The 21,652-nt window shown below is 38.2% G+C and overlaps 1 protein-coding gene across 3 annotated transcripts in view; it reads left to right on the top strand.

Moving 5' to 3' along the window:
- Positions 1 to 21,652, top strand: part of foxp1b (forkhead box P1b) — a 40,028-nt gene that overhangs the window by 10,361 nt on the left and 8,015 nt on the right. For 2 of the 3 annotated variants that reach the window (XR_004632922.1, XM_034695328.1), the window contains exons 4-9: positions 313 to 463; positions 694 to 744; positions 5,313 to 5,502; positions 12,716 to 12,823; positions 17,231 to 17,318; positions 18,429 to 18,512. Coding sequence is in view for 2 of the 3 variants with exons in the window: in XM_034695328.1 (XP_034551219.1) it covers positions 313 to 463; positions 694 to 744; positions 5,313 to 5,502; positions 12,716 to 12,823; positions 17,231 to 17,318; positions 18,429 to 18,512 (672 nt within the window). In the remaining variant the exon portion in view is untranslated. The remainder of the gene's footprint in view (positions 1 to 312; positions 464 to 693; positions 745 to 5,312; positions 5,503 to 12,715; positions 12,824 to 17,230; positions 17,319 to 18,428; positions 18,513 to 21,652) is intronic. The other variant, XM_034695340.1, reaches the window with a different exon arrangement.

Genomic DNA, 21,652 nt, shown 5'->3' with positions numbered 1-21,652 from the left:
AGTGGACTCAGGCATCCACATAATCGGGACAGCATTTATGAAATTGAAACTGCGCTTTTGCGTATTTACACACTTTAAATCCAGTGTTTTTATTTTGATTAATTAATATGTTATTATTAAGTGTTACCTTTAACAAACTGAGCTATTTATTCGGTGTCCTGGATCTTCAAAGGCACACATGAATGAAGTGATGAACACAACAGAAAATCAGCTTTATGTGTTTGCACAGGCCTTTAAAATTGTATTTAAAGTGTGTTTGCAGATGGTGTGCCTCTTTATCTTACATGTATGTGCATATGTGTGTGCCATCAGCAGCAGGTGTCAGCACAGCAGTTGGCCTTCCAGCAGCAGCTCCTGCAGGTCCAGCAGGTCCAGCAGCAGCATCTGTTAAACCTTCAGAGGCAAGGGCTGCTCACAATACAGCCTGGACAGACTGGCCTGCCACTGCACTCGCTCACTCAGGGTCAGTACCCCATATCACTGAAATATACTGAAATACTAGCGTGTGTCAAGTCTGTCCATCATCTTACAACTTTCAATTGAGACATTTGTAACAACACAGTATAATCATCACCATTTTTGACCTCTAATGTTCTATGATTAAAGTTTGGTAATTACATATGTAGATATATTTGATGATTCTTGGTTGGTTAATTATCTTTGAAAAATATGTTTGTCTTTGTTTTGTTTCAGTCGTTTGCCAAACATCACCCGAGAATGTGTTCCTTTATAAAAATAGAAAAGGTAACCACAATTTTAATTATCTAAAAACACACATGAAAGACTTATTTTTCAAAGACTTTTGTCTAAAAGCTGTGACTTGAAACTAAAGTGTCACATACCAGTTTTTGAAGACGGAAATCATCCCACAGGACTTCATTATCTAACAGTTTTGGGAAAATCATCACACGTGGACTTTTTCCCCGTCCTTCATTTTGTATCCTGGCAAAGACTGCGAGTATCCTCAGTGTAAAAACATAATTATTCTTATCTATCTGTAATAAGCTAAACATTTTTACCAGTGAACTTGTCATTGTGAGAGTGCTGATTACTTAAAAGAGAGTCAATACTTGTTTCTTTGTCAAAGGGCTTTTGGAACGTGATGCTAACTATTCATTCACTGCTAAGACAAACAGTTTTGAAACAACAAGATAAGGGCAGTAAAAACAGGATTCTTTTTAGGGGGGGTGTGTGTATGGGCAAACAAACATGGCCTGTACAGTGGCGTTATTGTTTGGACTGGGTATGGAATCACTCATCCACTCGCAGGCGATTACCATGGGCACAGGCGTGGCGGTACTGTGTTACGAGTGTGCTTTGCTGCGTCACTCCTTGTCAGGTGTCTAGCGTACACACGCCTCTTGAGTAAAGCATTGGACTTGACTTGGAGCTGAAGGCATGATGAATTTCACAACAGCCCCTGAACATCCTGTTTTCATAGTGTTGTTACCTTCCCCCAAGGCATCTCACCCTATCAACAGAGTACATGTTTTTCAGTTTTCAAAATGTCTTTATCTTTGATCCTGTTGCACTTGTTGATTTTTTTTAAACGGGACTTAAATAGTAAAAATGCATTCACCATGAAAAGGATCAGAATACATGCTCATGTCACATACTTCTTTAGGTTGCATCATTGTGTAATTAACAAAAAAAAGTCTTAGATAAAATGTCTTTGTTTTAATTCTGCATGAAGAAATATGCTACAAAGTTTGCAAGTCATTTCTAACCAAAACAATGAATTTAGATGAGCCCTACTGAAAACTCTGCAGATACAATCCATAAGTTGTTGTTGGCATTAACATCAAAATAAGGAAGTGTTTTGTTTCACTGAGTTATGACTAGTTCAGCCTTGTTAGTTTGCCCTTGCAATCCACTGAAGGTTAACTTTGTGTCACTGACAGCTGTTACAGCACTCAGGCTAGTGTGTCAGGCCTCCAGTTTCCTCCTAGTCTACACCTTAATCTGTTGACTATTGGAAGTCATTGATGGTCTAACTGGTTTCCATGTCACAATTTTTTTAATGCATCAGTGGCTGGGTCTTAGGTGCCAAGATCTGATCTGCAGTATTCAGTTAGCACTGCATTGCAAGTGATTAGGTCCTGTTTGGCCTCCCATGATTATGGATTAATGTTGGGGCGAGTAAATTAGCGCAATGACTTTTGTTCCTTTTATTTCAAAATGTCTCTATAGTTATTTTAAAGAGTCTTTGTTAGCATATGCAATCTAGTGAAATGTCCTTTATGGTCCAAAGGGACAACGACATGAACAGAAACATTTTAACTTAACAGTTTAGATCTGTACTTGTGGTTTGGGTACTACTATGTAGCTTGTATCTCATCGGCGCTTCAATTTTCTACTAAAACAATAGACTGAGGGATTGCAGGATTGCTTTATGTGTGTATGTTTGCATGTTTACACCAGTGAAAGTGTATGTATGTGTGTGTCTACAAATCCTCTCTGAAATGAATGCTCATCCTCTAAGGTTTCTTTAAAAGAGGTTGAGTTTTTTTTGCCTCACAACATCATTTATGCTGCAGAGGAGAGACCAGGGGGACAGTAACATGACAAATTTGGTGATATTGAGAAATCAAAGAATGTGGCAGACCATGAAGTGCTCACAGAATGGCAGCACATCAGAGACAGCAGTGGGTAATGCAGCTGACCTGTCAGTGATTGATACATCCAGCAGTGGGTAACCGGTAATAGTTCCTTCACCATTAGGACAGGACATATTTCAGGCCTAAGGGGTGCATATTAGCAGGCCAGTGATCACAGCAACATAAACAGGGGTGCAGTAAAGGTCCCAGCCTGACAGAACAATAAACTAATAGCGATGTCACAGCCGCCGCATGGCACCAGCTCTGTGTGTGAGAAGTAACAGCTCGGTTTATAGAGCCCAGGGGCCATTTTTTATTTGGGGGATGATGGCCTGAAACTGATGCCATTATAAACCTTAAATCAACTTTCTGCTTGCTTGAACATGGTCACCTGGGTACAGAGGGACAAGGACAGGAAAAGGTTGAAGAGCTCGGCCTGTCTGGGTGCCAGAGCTACCTGCAGAGATAAAATTGAGTTTGGAAGCTGGTGATCAATCAAGTGTCCCAACAACATACATTTTTTAGAGTGCTTGTCCGTATTTTCCAGTTATAATGAGTGGAATAGTTGTGTTGAAAAATGGAAAGAGGAAAGATAAACCAATACAGCATTTGGGGGTTGGGCAAACTGGGGACTTTGATAAGAAGATTTACAGATCTTTGTCATTAGATGTCATAAAATAATCAGATGGAGAGATGGCCAATGCATTGTGTCCAAAGAGAAAATATACTTAAAAAATAACTACAAGACATTTGTGTAATAATATTTGATCGTCATTTGGACTTGTGAACCGTATTTTGAAGAGATATGTCTAAAATAGGAGTAGTAGAAAAGCAATAAAACTGGACTAGACCCAGAAAAAGACAGCTTTGTCCCACTCAGTTACCTCTCCCATCAGACGAGACTATCCTCTGCTGTTGTATCAGAGTAAACAGTGTCGGGGTCACCAGGACTGCTTGGTAATTGAGCCAGAGCGGACCACTCTGTCAAGCACATCGGCTAAAAATACATCCCCCACTGTCAATGGGCACCAAGTGGGGGGAAATGATTGTCCCCGCTGTTGGAGCACAGGACACTCACATTACCAGTGACCTTCGTGTTCTAAACTAGCTATCACAGAAAAGAGGAAACATAAAAGAAACTAAAAAGTCATTGTAAACTATGAAAACATTATATCCTTTGATATTGCAACTGTAAATGAACAAGCAGTGGGTTATAACACAGTTGGACATTTTAAGGATGTTTGGCCTGGCATAGGTGTACACTTTAATTAGGGCACATCAAGGCATTGAAAAGAAAAGGGGTGAATACAGGCAAACAGAATAGAGCGATGGTGTTAAAATATTCTAATGATGAAAAGACACCACTTGGAACGTGCAGAGGTTATTGATTTGTACTGCAATCATTTCCTGCTCTTTGATATGCAAACTATCTAGTGTGAATTTACAGCAATCCTATCAGACTCATTTCACAGTTCTTAGCCCCTGCAACTCTCTGGAGTCCTCTGCCTCATTAGGCCAATGTTCTCCATTACCAGTATAATTAAAATCTTTAGTAGCTTATCAAATTAAAAAATATATATATATTTTTTGCTGATCATATTGAGGTCTCCACCTCATAGTTATTTTCCACAACAGGAATAAATGAAGACTAAGCATTTTGCAGACAATGTAATACAATCTGGTCCTTGAAAGGAGCACTTCTGATATCTATTAAGCTGGTGATGAGAAACAGGGAGGGGAGGGGTTCTGGAGAGTGTAACCCCAAGTAGATAAGCATGTGCAAATCATTCATTTGCCAGTGCTGAATTGGATAGTGGATTTAATTAATTGTAATGTTAAACGCGTGGTCTTTACTATCCATAAGATTTTTTTTCAAAAATGTGTGGCTTATTTAGGAAAATATTTGAAGAACTATTTCAAATCCAAACAAAGTCCCCTGTTTAAGCTTTCAGTATGCTCATAAAATCAGGGTTAACAAGATGCTGTAATATCTGAAAGCGCAGGTTTTGCATCCATGAGGCGCTCTATTACTTGCCACCATCACTTTATCCCCATACGTGACAAAAGACAGCACTGTCTCAAGCACAGTAACAGACCATAGATGGACAAGAAAATTTGTGCTCAAACAAAGGCTTTCTTCTCTCAGAGATGTACAGGGTGTAGAAACTGACTGGCCCTGGTTGTTGGGATAGCTGTCACTCACAGGCCGAAAATATGCATGTATCCTGAATATGGCTTTCCAGCGTACAAAAAGCATCTTCTGCCTTGAAGGGATTTTTTTTAAAGGCCGTTGTAGCTGCAGTGTGCTTGACTTGTTAAATGAGGTTTAAGTCGTCTGTCAATTGTAGGCGGTGCACATCAATGCACTTTTGAGAATCTAACCCCAAGGTCATGGTAGGGATTGAATGCTTTCTCATGTTTCTGCTATGACTTTTTTGTTTGGATGTGAATTACTCACTGAGCATTACATTTATGCAAATACCAGGGGTTCATGTATACAAACACTTTCCGGGTAACAGGAGGAAGCAGGTGGCTGAGACTGAGGTGGTGGAAAGGGGAGAGAGGGGCCCTGAGCTCTGTGTTCATTGTCACGTTGTGAAATGTTTCCTAATTAATGCGCTGCTTTGTTTACAGACTGCGTGATTTAATTTAGTGATGAAAAAGAGAGTTTGATTAACTGCTAAGTGATCTAATTATCCAATTTGTTTGTCTCAGGCATGATTCCAGCAGAGCTACAGCAATTGTGGAAAGAGGTGACGAATGCTCATGTGAAGGAGGAGCACAACCATAGCAGCAACAACGGCCACCGGGGCCTTGACTTGTCATCCCCAGCACTGCCAAAGAACCCACTCCTCAACCAGCATGCCTCCACAAACGGACAGTACATGAGTCACAAGAGAGAAGGGTGAGTCTCTCTGTCACCCTCTGTGTGGTTTTATTTACTTGTTTGTTTGTTTGTTTGTTTGTTTGTTTGTTTACATGTATCTTGCATATTTTGGATGCTCTCACATTGAGAATATAAGTCAGTGTGGACACACAAGCCTTTTAAAGCACTCTTATGTTATTTTCAACCCAATATTGATAGTGATATATAGGTAATCAGCTTGTATGCCGCCTTTTCCCATTCAGAAACATTTAACATTACTATTACTCATAAAGGATTAGTTGATGGACATGTTCCCATTGGATTTAGACAAAAACCGCCATCAGGTCAGTTTTAACTGTCGTTGTCATTGTGTCACTGGTCTTTGTGCCTGGATGCAGCTGGGATAGGAACAAGTTGACAGATTACAGTGAGTAACAAAAATGTACATAGTGGGAAATTGGATCAGCATACATAAGTGAACAGTATTTACTGGCTACTGCTGTTGTTTAAATCTCACAAGTGCAGCGATGAAGTCAGTTACTTTTAAAATACCGATATCTTTTGAAAGAGAAAAACAATTTCTTATATGCTCAGAATTTTCTGAAATGTTGTATTGACATCGTGTGTAATTTCAGTAAAAAATGAAAACACAAATATCACACATTTGCTATTTTATTAACCCCAAAGTCTGATCTTTGAACTGTGAGGGAGGAGCCTTCAGTCACCATGAGCTCACTAACTGCACCGTGCTTTACTGATTAAACTGTTTTATTTTCAAAGATTGGTGCTACAATAGGCAGTATGTAGAGAGGATCTAAATCACATTCTGGATGTAATACTAATTAGGGACAGGCATTTTAAGCCAAAATACTATTTGATGATCAGTGGCATCGATTCGGCTGTTATTTGTAATCGAGTGGGACGAGGTGCTGCTAGAAGCGGGCACTGGCAGCGTCTGTCTTGACCTTCATGCCAGTGTTTCTGTGACGCAGCAGCGTGGCATGTATGTTTACGTTTAACAGCAATGCTCAGTCTCTGTAGTGTTCTCATTTTCTGAATCTAACACCACCACACACGTATTTGCAGCAACTGTGGCTAATGTTTTCGACTTCTTTCGCTATTTAATGCAGTTAGCATTCTTCTTCTTCTGTTATTTGGTGCTGTTAGCAAACAGCTTTAAGACGCTCTATAGCCACTGTTTGGCGGGAATACCGTATAACAACCAGGCGCCGGTGAAAACGAGGAAAATAGAATTTTCAAAATGAGATAAGATTGGCAGTTATCTTCTATATTATGTTTTAAGCTTAGCATTTAGTACATATGCTTGACAGTACCCATCAGATTGTAAAACCTGTCTCTCCAGACGTATAGTTTCTTGTATTGAGGGGTGTCTATCCAGAAATGTCAATGTACAATGACAAAAAAAAGACAGTGAGAGTAAGTAAACACAAAACAATTCTTAAAACATAATAGACTAGAACAGAACATGTTAATTATCATTGCACTCCAAATTATTTTGCACCTCCTTAACAAAGCTAAATAAAAGACATACACATTAATACAAACTCTTGTAAGAACACACACACAAAGTTCAAAACTTGCATACACAGCACTGACAGAAACTTGGATTTAGCAGATTAAAATGAGTATTTCTTTTGAAATGCTTGTTTAGATTTACACAAATGTCAAACTAATAATCTTTATGTGAAACCTGGAAATCTGAAACCCTGCATCCATCAAGAGCAGTGTTCCTCTCTTTTGATGATGCTGACTCAATTCGAGTCAGACTCCATGGGCAGAAAATGAAACATTATGATGTATAATTATTCCAAGCAAGGCTCTGAGAAAACGACTGTTATAATCCAGGGATTTGAATAATCAGGTTAAAGATAATGGATTGGGCCAGCCGGTGTAAATAGAGAACATCCACTCATCCTCTCGGTGCTGAACTTAATGAACTTTTAATTGATGCTGTTTTGCAAACCTTTTGTCATGCACCAGAAACAAGCCTCTCTGCTGATGGGCCTGTTTTCCCGACTGGCTTCAGATTGGTTTACAGCAGACCCTAAGTACCATGTAGTTAGTTTCATGTGTCATATAAAATCTGCCCAGGCGCAACGACGCCTGCAACTAAAACCTTAAGTGCATCCACAGGAATCACTCACCGGCTTTGCACTTCCGTCTTAAGGAAAGAGGAGAAATTCAATCACTGCCGGCTTGACACAACAAAGACAAGGCACGTGTTCCTGCCTTAACTTGTCTCAAAGATCATTCTGGCAAAGCAGGCTGAATTTCTGTTTGTCTGAGCAGCATCCTTGATATGACTAGGGCCTGAGTCTCTCAATCTGTCAACTTGTGCTGTTTTCCAGCACAGGAATTGTGATGCATAGTTAAGAGTATACCCCTGAGAGCGAGGTCACTTTTATTCAATGATTTGCTTGTTTAAATGAAATGTGCCTGATCTGTATCCAACTCAAATTCCCAATACAGTGCTGCATCAGCTCTGTAAGTGTAAGTGTCCTCGCAAAATACTTGGCCCACTTTACTTCCGAACAGCCATTAGTAACTGCAGCTCTGGGACTGTAACACAGCGATCAGTGAAGAAGATAAATTATCAGATTTAGCACAGCATTCCCATTTCTCTTGTCTTTCATGTGTCACACAATAAAAAAAAATCATTAGTGAACACCATGCAGCGACAGAGAGAAGACAGAAGGACAAAATAGGGTATGGAGCTTGAGAATTGAGGAGGGTAGTGGGTTTGAACGGGGGATTTCTTTGAAAGACACAATGTAAATACTTGAAAAAGAACACGCACATTCAAGACACATTGAAATAAAAATCTATATTTTGACCTTATTAATAAGTTCATATAGTCAGAGGGGATTTTAGTTATTTGGAGGCTGAGGGAAAAGACCAGTATGAGGCTCATCACCATCATTGCTAGTGAACAGAAAACATTTTGAGGCATCTCTTTTTGTAGTTTGCAGCAAAGCCACAAGACTACAGAAAAGCTCCTAATATGAATTATGAATAATTACACACACATAATGACCAGCACCTGCTCAGCATCTTGTAAAGATGTAACAACATAACTCTAAAGTCTCTTGGTTTGGTTTTTTAAATCTAAATATAACTACTCCCTATTGTTATTTTGCCACAAATTATACTTTTTTTTTTTTAATTTCATGCCTTTTGAACACACAGCTAGCCACTGATTCACTGACTTGATATTCCTATATACAGTCTATGTGTCATATAACTATAACTCACATTATGTATAGTCAAAATTCACATCTTTATTAATTAAAATGATCTGAGATGTGCACCTCACATATGATGAACATTAAACATTGAATGATTAGAGATTCAATTCAAGGCAACAATGCTACCATGAGTTTAGTAATACTATACATGTCTTTCCTACCAACACATACACTTTCAGATACAGTTAATGAAGTGTAGTGTCTGCCCTCTTTACCTGTCATCATATACTGACTCCTCTTCTTTCTCTTTGTCTCTCCTTTTTCTTTCTGCAGCATATTGTCTGATATTTTTCTCTCCTCTCACTACATTTCATCTGCGGTTGTATGTCTTAACGTCTGTATGTCTGAATGGATGGCCTGAAAGAATGCCATATGATCACACAGTTATGGTGTGCTAATTAAACAATAGCACCTAGAATTAGAGCTGGGCGATATTGAAGAAGACGTTACTGCGATAACATTTTAGAATATCAGTTGATATCGATCACTCTCACAATAGATACTAAATCATTGTTTCATATCATTTTAAAGGCAGATTTTTTTTCTCCTGGGTGAAAGTTGAAGAAACCAGACGGTTTGTTAGCCTGTTTGATTTAGGAGTCTAGTGAATAGCCAAAATATCTTAACTAATGAAGTTTAGTGTCCTTTCTTGTCGAGCATGTTTTCCCTCTGCTTTGAGCAGGTAGGTTTTGCGTTTACTTCAACGTCGCTGTTGCTCGTTTCAGCTGTGTTTACTTTCTGCTCCAAACGTCTTTAAGCCCCGCCTACCTCTTACCCTGCCACATGATTGGCTGGGTGGGCGTTGTAAGAAACACTAACGCCCCTTCCCTTTCCAGTGGTTGGAGGGTGTAATAACAGGTTTAAATATATCAACATTTTATCGTACATTTGTTGTATTTATATTGAGAAAAATAATATCACTCTAATTATCGGTATCGTTTTATCGCCCAGCCCTACCTAGAATCATGATGAAGACAAACGTAAATAATCATATTGGTTGACATTTTTTGGGAGAAGTTACTCTTATTTCTTTGAATAATCAGAATACACTCATGTGTCTTTTTCTGTAAGGACAGAACACTGACATTTCTCCTCCTGATATAGTTTGTGTCTGGGGTTCTTTGTGAGTGTGGTTAAGCGAGTGAAAAACAGAGTTGTAAAGTGAAAGCTGTGGAATCGGAGCAGGGAGTTCAAAATCTATTCCTTCTATTTCTTCTTCTTCTTCTTCTTCTTCTTCTTTTTACAATTACCCTTGCTCTGCTTCATGGCTTTATTTCCAGTTGACACCCACACTGTTGAATTACCACCCCCTTAGTTTTTAACCTCTCAGTTTACATTCAATTAAAGCCATATTTTCAGTTAAAGAAACCACAAGAATATGATCAAATTTCCCCTGATTTGCAGTAATGAGCAACCAATGATTCTTGGGGAGAATTGTCAGAGTAGAGGTACACATTTTATTTGGTTATGTATGTGTAAATGGAGTACAATTATTAGATTCAAGAGAAGACACTCACAAGAAACCCTTAAGTAACGAGCACAATTACTTTGTCACATTAAACCGATGACTGTAATGGTGACGGACAGGACTGGGACTGGCTCCACACCTTGCCTTACGTTCCTGCTGTCTGTAGACACATAAAACAGTGTAACATCTGGAAGGTCGGCACACTTTCTGTTCAGGCCTATTGACACTTTAATGTTCCTTCTCCTCTAAAGGAAGCTGATGGCACAGTTTTCCTCATCGCTGTTACAAGATCATTAGGGTGTTCTTTCCCCCGGGCTACCTGACAATAATAACATTCTGAAAGGACTTCGCGGGTGCAAGTCAAATTTAACGCAACACAGGAAACTACAAAGTGGTTTCCCTTTTTCCCCCCTTCTAACATGTTCTCAAAGGGGTGAAAAACCCACCAATCTTCCTATCTTCTCCTTTTATGCTAATTTAGCTAATTTGTGTAAATTCTGTCATTTACTATTGTTTAGCCAGCCACAGTTTAAAATAGCTGCTATGCCGCCAGACCCTTATAGTGCTTTGTGCTCTCTGATTACCAATGCACTTCACATTTCAATGTGTAAATGTAGAAATTGAAACACTGCTTGCCAAGGATTAAAGAAGAGATTTAAAGTGGAAACTAGCATTGCCTGCACCAGTCCACACATTTCAGATGTAGTTCCTCTGCCATCTGTGTATTAACTGTATCAGTACAGAGGTCTCTATGTAAATACATCATTAATTATTGAAAAGAAACACTAAGCAGGTCTCTTAAAGAGAAAAAAAATACCCTAACCACTTAAATTAATGCTTGACTGCAATGCAATTGTCACATTTATATGAACTCCTAAGCAAGTAATTATAACATAATGAACCCAGGGGGACCCTTTTAATGTATTACTTAAGATATAGCTTCATATAAGATTCATATAAATTAGATTTTGATCCAAATATCATTTTATTTAATCATGTAAAATTAGTATACCATGGTTAAGTTACTGTCTTTAATGATAATTCATTTTACATTGAAAGCCACATGTTAGGCTAAGTAATGTAAAATGTCATAGCAGGTATTTGTTGCGGTATGCTTAAACAGGTCCCCTAGAATAGAAATATTACACATTATGTATTATTTAATATATGTATATGATGACTTTATTTAAGTGTAGAAATTCTAAGAGGAGAGCTTTGTGTAAGGAGAGGAAATATACTGTAGGTGGGGTGGGTCATAGAAAAATAATTGCACAGTCAATAAGGAGCTGATACCAATACAGATTATTAGTTCACAAGACCGATAACTGATATTTGGATCCAATATGCATTTACAGTAAAAACGAAATTACTGTTGTGAAAATTTAGAATTTGTCATTCATAAAACTAGGCTTCATCATTTCTCATTACTACAGATTAATATGTGTAAAAGCAATAAAGGTGAGTTTTTTGTCTTTGCAAACTGTTCACCTTTTACAGATCATGTACAGTATATTTTAACCAGTAGTACAAATGCTAATATTTTGTTGGTTGGAAATTAGTTGAGACAGAGTGAAAACAGACCTCAAGGGAGAGACGCACCAGCAGAGCCAAAGTTGCCCCCTTTGTAATTCCTTAATTGTATCGCCAATCGTTAAAATGAAATACAGATAAATGGCCAAATGACAAATATCGGCCCCTGATAGTCAGCCAGGCCGTTAATCCATAAACCCCTGCAGTTGATATACAAACTGACCTAATGATAGAATTAATACATGACATTATATAATATAAATAGGCTGATGCATTTCAATAGCTCTACCACCACAGATACATTGTCATTCTGCGGGAAACACTGAAAAAGGGATTGTTGTTATCACCACATGGCACCACCAGAGTTTTGGTGCAGTATATCTCCCGAACTGGCCCATAGACTAGAGAGCAGGGCTCAGTTTAGAGGAGAAGCATCAGTGTTGTGCTCGCAAACTGCCAGAAGCACAGGTGGTAGCAATATAGGCCAGTCCCCTAGGCTCTTGTTGCTGTAAGTTGTCTGCCTTGTATAGTGCCTGTTTCCATATGGCTGGCTGTCTCACTCTTTTAGCAGACACTGCCTCCACACAGGTCTCTTCCTCTCAGCGCTGGTTGTGGTTAGCTGTACTTCCATAAATTGCCTTATGGAAGATGTTGTAAGTTTGTTTTGAGGGATGTCCCTGCTATTGAGACTCATTGTACAAAGTGATTTCCTCCCTATAGGTGAATGCAAAACCCCCCCTAGAGAGAAGCACAAGTAGGGATCACACAGGTGCACTGATTCCACACAGACCAAGGCCCACAGATTAAGTTTGAGTACATTTTTTATATGGAAACAAAATACAGTTAACAAAAGGAAACCCTTATCGGGCATTTTCTCTTTTTCCTTCCTCTGTAAAATCTTTCATGTAGTATTGGCAGAGGCCTGAAACTGTGTTAGTGTTCCAGACTGTTTATCTAACCTATACCCCTCTGTGAATTTCTCTTTTAGATCCACAGTAGAAGAGCTGCCCCCCCACAGTCACCCTCTCTATGGTCATGGTGTTTGCAAGTGGCCTGGATGTGAGGCTGTGTTTGAAGATTTCCATTCATTTCTCGAGTAAGTATAAGCTTTAGTTGCAGGTGTGTTTCTGTCATAGTTTGTTTGTCCTCTTGTTGGGTAGATTACATGATTCATGACCCCCTAGTGACTCAGAGGCACTAAAGGTACAGCTGTTTGTTATTCCTGAGTGTGGATACCTGGGTTGGTACTCCCTTGACAAAGGCACTGAGGAGGGGTCTCCTTGTAAGAACGGCATGTATCTGTAATTCCTGTGATAAGTGTAGTTCCCATGGTGACAGGGGCCATTTTTCCCAAACAAACAACAGTAGGATGTTTATCGTGGCAGCCTGCGCTTAGGGCGCTCTGCATGTTTGCCCTTGTCACTGGACAGGGCTATTGGTGTGTGTGTCTTATCTTTTTCTCAGTGGTTGACTGTTTTTCTCTCCCCTTTCTGATGCTTCACTTCTTTGTTCTTTGTTCTATGGTATTTCCATTATTTGTTCTCAAAATGAACCATGTATGCTGTCCTTTTAGAGCTCCATTCTTGTCAGGATCACTTTCTCTGTAGCATCTTTTCAGTGTCAAGTGTGTACCAGAGTGACCCTGTGCCTGACTCAAGTCTTTGTTTTGCATCATGTTCCTCTGTCTGATTCAGACCCCTGGTTTACCATCTGCCCCGTGTACGCATTCACCGCTCTAGGTAATCCAACACATAACAGTGCCGTAGTTACAGAGAGGATGAAAACATCTGCACTGTGGCTGCAGATCAATTACTCACTGTCACCCAGGATTAGTTGCACTTTAAACAAGATATGACACATTTCTATTAGCACTCAGTGAACGCACCGTTTCATCACATATGCAGGAGGGATAGGTTCTTCATACCTGAGAGGCAGAAGCTTTTCAAAGGCAGCTGAAATTCTTGTCTGTCTTATGATCATTTTTCTTTTTTGGGGATTTACCAGTACAACTTTGGGCTTAAATGCATGCACTGCATTTCATAGTAGCTAAGTCAAGTTATTTAGAAAAACAAAAAAGTAATAAGTATTTTTTTTGTATTAAATAAAAATCATTTTTTAAAAACACACCTTCGTAAATTATAATAACGCACTTTCATACACAGACACACATTACAGTTTTAGGAGTGCCCTTTTCCATCTCCGTCATTATTTATTGTGTTCTGACATTGCCTCACCCTTTGTTCATAGAAAAAAAAGGGAAGTTAAATTCAGAGAGCCCAGTACAGTTCTGCCCTGTAGTCTGTAAGTGCAGTCTGCTCTGTTTTTACAAGTGTTTTTTTTTGTTATCATAGCAACATCTTGTTTACTTTAGTTGCCTGCCCAAACTGCTTGGAACATGTTAAGAAAACATTTGGGGGGACTCTGCACAAAGCTGCCTTTGTTTAACAGCAGGCAAGAGTGCAAGCAGCTCACCAAGGTGTAAACTCTCAAACCCTGAAGCACTTCCACATGAAACCCAGCAACTGATCCTTTAGTCCTCCTCCCCCCCCAAAAAAAGGAAGTTAAAAAAGGTAAAACAAAAAAAATGGATATACCACTAGGTGTTATAGTGCTGTCACAAAAGTCTGTAAAGGCTGTGAGACAAGTTAAGCTTTTGTTGTTGTGTGTAGGGTGTGTGTGTGTGTGTGTGTGTCTGTGTCACTGTATGAAGTCAGCAGAACACAGTGTACTGCGTACCAGAGGAGAGAAAGGTGAAGAGGACTCTAACGTCAACCAGATTTCAGCCCCGCATGCCAACATTAACAACTAACACAGGACTGTAATGTTGCTTTAAACTGTGTGTGTATTTATTTTATCTTTCAAAGAAAACATTACATACCTTCATGCACTAGCTTGATAAATACAAGACATTAAGTCTATGTTCCTGTTTTCAGGTTCAGCACACATGAGGGTTGGGTTGGGTTTACTCTGGAGCTGGGTGTTTTTATGAGGGTCAAGACCCTTCTCTTCAGTGTCCAGTCAGAGAAGGTCAGAGCCAGTGAAACAATGTAGTGCCCTCTAGTGTTACACTGACTGTCTGCCTTAACCATTTGTATGCTATTCTCACACACCACAATATGACATACTGGTAATTGTTTTGTGTGTCATTGAGACTGGGACAACTGTAAACTATGCAGACTTGAGTACAAAAAAAAAACACAGATAGGCCAACATATAAGATATGGAACATGTGAATAAATCCTCAGGAAATGTTGTGTAGAACATTATTAATTTAATTACATATCATTTTTGAAATGCTCAATGATTAGCAGGGGCAACACAATTTTGAATGCATTTGAAATGTTGATACAACTGGTCAAATTTGTGATTTAATTTAATCTCGACCCAACATCACAAATAGTAAATGTTTTCATAGACAGAATTAAACACTGGTTCCTGTTATATAACTGGAAATTGTCACAGAAAAAAGCACCAGGAGCTGTAAATGAGATGTAAAAAGCAAGAATGTCTGTTTAACTTGTTTTATTGTTGCAATTTATATTAGGAGCTGACATTTTGCCAGAGAGCTTTTAAAAGTGGCTTCATTTGAAGTCCAGAAAGTGACACATGCCAACATTCATAGTCTCTATCCATGTCAGTTCACAGTATCCACTGCTCCTGTGTCCAGACACTCCTCACAAGGCTCCATTAAGGCCATTTGAATATTTTATTTCCTATTAATTATGCACTGTGACTCTCATGTCATTAGAAGAAATAAAGTGGAATGTAACAAAGAATGAAAAGAAGCAGGGCACATGTCTCCTATGAACATGAAATTCCAAAGCAGCTCACGTAGGCAAACCTTCATTAAAAATACAGTCTCTGCCAGTTACATTGAAGTCGTAATGTCTTTACCTTTTATTTTCTTCTTTTAAACCCCCAAAGATGTTCAGAAATGTTTACCAGTTTAATTATTAATCTGCTTAATTAAACTGGCATTTGTTTAACTCAAACAAATGTGAAGCCCAGAGAACTCTGAATTCATTCTTTTTCTCACCCTTTAAAATAAAATATGCCGTTTTTGATTTATTGAGCGACGACAATTAACTCCAAGCACCGAGTGTGTGTCACTTTCATTTTGAAAAGTGTATAATCAAAACACAATAGGTGGACCGTAAGGGGTGAAATTGACTACATTGCTGTTAAAGATTTAAATTAGCCACCTCCAAATTGAAAATAGGACAGTTTAACAGAAACCCTCACAGCTTGGGAAGCAGAGAATACGTTTTCCTCTACATCCCTCTTAGAGTGTGGTGTCAAATGCATATATGTGATTTGTAGGGCAGCTGTGTTTCAGTGGCAGAGTGGTTTGAGCCTTAATAGGAAGGTTGGCAGTTCGATCCCAGCTCCTTCAGTGTTTTGCCAAAGTGTCCTTTGGCAAGACACTGAATCACAATGACAGAGTTAGGTGTGTGTGAGTGGGTATGCATAACATTTGCTAATACTGATTGTCCCCTTCTATAGCAGCCACTGCCGTCATTGCATGAATATGATATGACTGAGTGGATGAGATGAGTAGTGTAAAAAGTGTCTTGAGCGGCCAGAAAGACCAGAAATGTGATATATAAGTAAAAGTCCATCTACCACCTTCATAACGTTACAGCATTGATTTGATTGTCTATCCAAGCTCTGATGCCACCACGGTCTCTCTGCAGGTTGACTTTGGCAATTTTTGTGATTTGCGGTGAATGGGAGAAAAAGTGTGTTGAAAAAGAAGGCACTTCTCTTCCGTCTTACTGTGTGCACACAGACATGCCTTGCGACAGTGACCTACATGGTCAATGGAGATGTGATATAATTTATGATATATATAATATATTGGATCCATTAGCGAGCATAATGAAGTAGTGAAATGAAAGGGTATTTGTGAAATCAGTTCAAACATCCTGCTCGGAATATGATTAAATGATTAATGAAACGCCCCTGCATAAGCATTTTCAAACAGTAATTCATGTGGCTGCTGATAAAATTCCTCCAATCATATTTCCCTCACTGGTGAACCTTATCTCCACCATTTTATATATATCACAGAAAAAAGCCTGTCTGCTACCCAGTGAGCTACTTATTTAGATTAGTTGTAAATGTGGAGGAAAAGAGAACATCTTCCCTGTATAAAATAACCACACATAATTATATCCGTAATTCACGTTTGTGACAGATCCCATCTCTCCCTCCTGTTGTCCTATGCGTTCACTCCAACTCAGTCAAAATTATCTTAATTCTAATGAAAAAAGTAACAGAGAAAATAATAATGCTGAAGCAGAAATTCTTCGATCACTCCTGTTATCTGTAAGCTGCAGTTCGAGTACAGTGGGCTGTAATGAAATATTGAGTATCAGTCTTGTGTGTCAAAATAAGTATGTCCATTTATGAGGAGGCTCAGCGTAACAGTTGGCTAAATGTCGCCATACATTTTCTATTCTTTCTGCTCAACCCGTTCTTTTTTATCCTTTTGGTTCTTCAGGCATCTTAACAATGAGCATGCCCTGGATGACAGGAGCACGGCCCAGTGTCGGGTGCAAATGCAGGTCGTACAACAGCTGGAGCTTCAGGTATTGTCTCTGGTTCTGTTTTTGCCCAAATATTTATATGTCCTTCTCTCCTGACATCTCCTCAGTGTCTGCCGAACCCTTCCTTGTTCGTCTGTTATCAGCCATGGGGTCACTCAGGAAGAGGGAGGAGGCAAAATGAAATAATTTCAAACATTTGCAAATAATCAGACATTAAACATATTGAACATTTGCTGAGCTGCAAGGGAATATATATTTAAAGGGTTAGTTAGATAGAGAGGATCATGAAAGTAATCATTTAACTTGCTGTTATAGCTTTTTATGACGTTAAATAGTTTAGAATAATCTGTGAAATGTAACAGCATGTGGATGGATCCACAATTTTGAAGAAAATAGTGCACAGAAGATAACTTTGTATCAGTTTAATTGTATACTTCTGATCTGTGGGATTTCATCATCATTTTCCATGAGGAAGATGTATCTGTGTTTGTTTATTTAAATCTGCACCCACTGTTTTACTATTTAGGGTGCATTACCATGGATTGTCTCATATGGGTTAAATAGAAAACGATCATGGCTAAACAAACTTTGGAATGAAATGATTTTTATAAACTAGCAGATGTTACAGCTGCAAATTAAATACAGCTAGGATAACATGTAATGTATTCTAGGCTTTATGCAGCATTCTTCATAAAACTTCATACAAACCCCACAATAAATGTTGATTATACTTGTAAAAAAAAAAAGTTCTGGGTTAAACAATGTTAAACTTTAACAGTGTGCTCAGTTACCAATGCATAACACCTTCCGACGCCCTATTATTTCCGCTCTCGTGGTGCATTATCCCGAGAGATGACGCAAGGGTTTATCAGACTCGGAGACTCTGTGATTAAAGCTGGCAGCCAAGACAGTGCTGAGTTTTAGACAGGTAGAACGGGCCTGGGATTTTTACTGGTTTCTGAGACAAAGTCACTTTTAACCTTGAAATTAAGGAAAAGATAGTGTAGTTTGTAGTGCAGTTGCTGGCAGCTTATTAACTATTTCAAAAAATAAGACGATTAAAAAACAAATTTAACCACTCAGTTACTGTTAAATAATAATTACATTGATTTTTATCACTTCTTTAAAAAAAAATCTGATTCTTTATTACAGCTATCAAAAGACAGAGAACGTCTGCAAGCTATGATGACGCATCTCCATGTCAAGTCCACTGAGCCAAAAGCCACGCCACAGCCGGTAAGCATCCACCCTTACATGCATTTCCTCCTTTACCGCCTCCACCACTTGCTTGTCTTAATTGATACACATGTAGTCTATAACCATTTTCTTCATCTTTTTTTTTTTTCTGCTAAAGTGAAATAGCTGTTCTCTTGAGGGAGTTTATTCATGTTGTTGTGACAACATCTGCTTACATCTAAGATTTAATTTGGTGCTATCTGTTTCAGCTTTGGAGAGAGCTGCCTGTTTAACAAAAGAAAAGAAATAATGAAAATGTATAATGATGCCAATAATAATAATAATAATAATAATAATAATAATAACAATAATTACAATAATTACAATAATAATAATAATAATATTTTGATAATAATGAATAATACAAATTATAAAATAATAATGATAATAATTTGTATTATTATTATTATTTATTTTATTAATACTATTAGTATTATTATTGTTGTTGATGTTATTTATAGTCATTTTCATAATATACAAAGTATCATATTTTACACAAGATAAAAGATAAGATGACATTCCCTCCACTCAAAACAATGGCATAAGAAGACAAACACACACACAAACACACAAACACACACACACACACACACACACACACACACACACGTATGTGTGTATATATAGTTAAATTGAAGGTGGTTCCTGAAAAAAATGTGAAATAAATATGAAATACGCAATGATATGTGTCATTGTGAAGTATTTACTCATAACTTGTCGAAGAGTGTGAGTCTAGTATTTTTATTAATGTGCAACTTTTACAACTTTCTTTATAAGTACAAGACATAATTTATTTAAATCAAATTTTCATACAATATAAGACAACTTGTTGGAACACATTTTATTCATAGCATTCTGAAAAGCATTTTGAGATGATTTTTATTCTTCAAGCTTGGTGTCACAGACTGCTCTGAATAAAAAGTGAACAGGCTATTTCATTGAAATAAAAATACTGCAGCAAATGAAAAAAGAGAAAAGGTTTTACTCATGCTTTATGAAAATAAGTTGCAGGTTAACTACAGAAATTAAGAATGATTTGACTTCACCTTTTTGACAGCTTTCTAACGTCATGCTTATTACTCTTGATAAATGCCATAAAAGCCAACTCCTCAGTCCTTGTCCTACAGGAGATAAGCCTTGCAATATTACATTGAAGTGTTTGCCCTTTTTTGTCATTTTTAGTAAGCGGCCTTAACCACCATTTTTCAGTCTTATTGCCATTACATTCATCGAGCCATAACTGGATAGATCATTTCACTTCAGGGCATGAATCTGAAATCACACGCACACACGCAGATACACAATTTACTCTTAGTGGTGTAGTCTAGATTATTTAAAATGTAATCTAATTAAAACTGACCATTGTATCATTTATTAACAGTCTGGGAGAACAGAGTCTGCATGTGCGCTCCACACAGTGCAGCCACTTATCATATAGCTTCTGACAAAGGACAGTAGGCTGCATGTGTTAAAGCTGTTCGAGTGTCACACGCTGATTGTGAAGATTTGAGTTCAAAACAAGGGCTATGTCACAGGACATTTGTGTATGAAAAGTGGTAGAGACGGCAGATATCATCTTGTTTTCACTTCCTTTCCTCTCTCCCCGGGCCTGAGAATGAGTGTGTCAGAGCTTAGCATTAACACTGTCAAAGGCACATTTTTATTCAAATAAATTCAATCTCTACTCCAGCGCTGCTTAGCCTGCCATGTGCCGCTATTAAATGCAATGATGAATATATCTGGCTTCGAGTTGGTGAGCCGTGGGCTTGCACAGGTCAGGCCCATGGCCCAACTTAAGCTTTTGTGAGACTGCGAGATCATTTGGGATCCACCTGAAAAAACCTTTGAGAGGAAGTAGAATGAAAGTATTCTCAGAGCTGATTGCAGGTACAGCCCCATGAAGAGACAGTTGTGTTGTGCTTTTCTGCCTTTCCTTGATGTTGCATATAATAAAGGCATATATTAGTAACCAACCATGATAAAAAATGGAGTTGGATGAATTTTCTGGTTTACTTTTAATTGTTAAGACAGTCAAACTGATACTGTGTAAAGAAAATGTCAACTAAATTGGTTTTATGTTATTCTTCTAAGGTGGGTAGGAGCAGAAATAGATCAAAACAAATGTGGCACATTAGAAAAGCTTGTTTCAGTGTGTTTGTATTTGCCCATGACTATGTGGGTGGGTGTCTGCACTCAGTGTCACTAAGCATTCTTGTCAGAAATCTGACCTTTTACGCCATACATAATTAAGGAGGGACTTTTTGTTTATTTTCTGTAGCAGCTTGCCGAGTCAAAGCCAGCATAATTAGATCACCAATTACCATTTAATTAATTTCAGTCTGAAGTCTCATTTTGTCTAGGCACTGGAGTGAGCCCAAATGGTGAGGCAAACAAAGGCAAGGCTATTACCAGCCTGTCTGGTCTATTGTTGAAGCCTCTCTGTGTTTATTGCCATGGAATATGGATGGAACATGAAACAAAGCCTGCTAATCCACAGAAAGAGAAGTCAACACCCCAGCACCATTCTATTGATAGCGTTGTGTGAGAAACATGCATACCCAAGCGTGAATTATTTTGCTCATGATTTAGAATAACACATCTTCTGCTACTAATGGTGAGCATGTAGTCAACAATTTTACACCCCAGCAATAATCCAAATTATACAGGCAAACCCTGCCAAAAAGCCACAATTTGCCCTTCTAAACACAAATACTTGTAGTTAAGAGTAAATAAAAATTACAACTAATTTTAGTGGAATTAGGTGGCAACTTAATCATTCAATGAGGTCTATTTTTAAGTAAATTAAAAAGCTAAATAATATTGGTAAAAAAAAAAAAAAGAGTTTCATTTTTTAAGTTATCAACCCTTCCATTGCCTCCATGCTTTTATCTTTAGAAATAATAAATGTGACTCATCCGGTCAACAAAGTCTGAACACGTTATGTTGAAGAAGATGTGTGTCTCACCAACACTGTTGCCTTTTTTTTATCTCTCCATTTCCCTCTGTGTGTTTTTCCTTTTCTTATTTCATAGTCTGAAGTCATGTTTAATATGGGAACTGGCCTCCTTTGGCAAATTAGCAATTAGAACAATTTTGTAGGAATATGTATCTGTGTCAATAGTTTTCCTGCCAATTACTGG

The sequence above is a fragment of the Notolabrus celidotus genome, chromosome 1 (genome assembly GCF_009762535.1).
Source record: "Notolabrus celidotus isolate fNotCel1 chromosome 1, fNotCel1.pri, whole genome shotgun sequence".
NCBI classification, from domain to species: Eukaryota; Metazoa; Chordata; class Actinopteri; order Labriformes; family Labridae; genus Notolabrus; species Notolabrus celidotus.
This window is presented reverse-complemented; position numbering and strand designations above follow the sequence as displayed.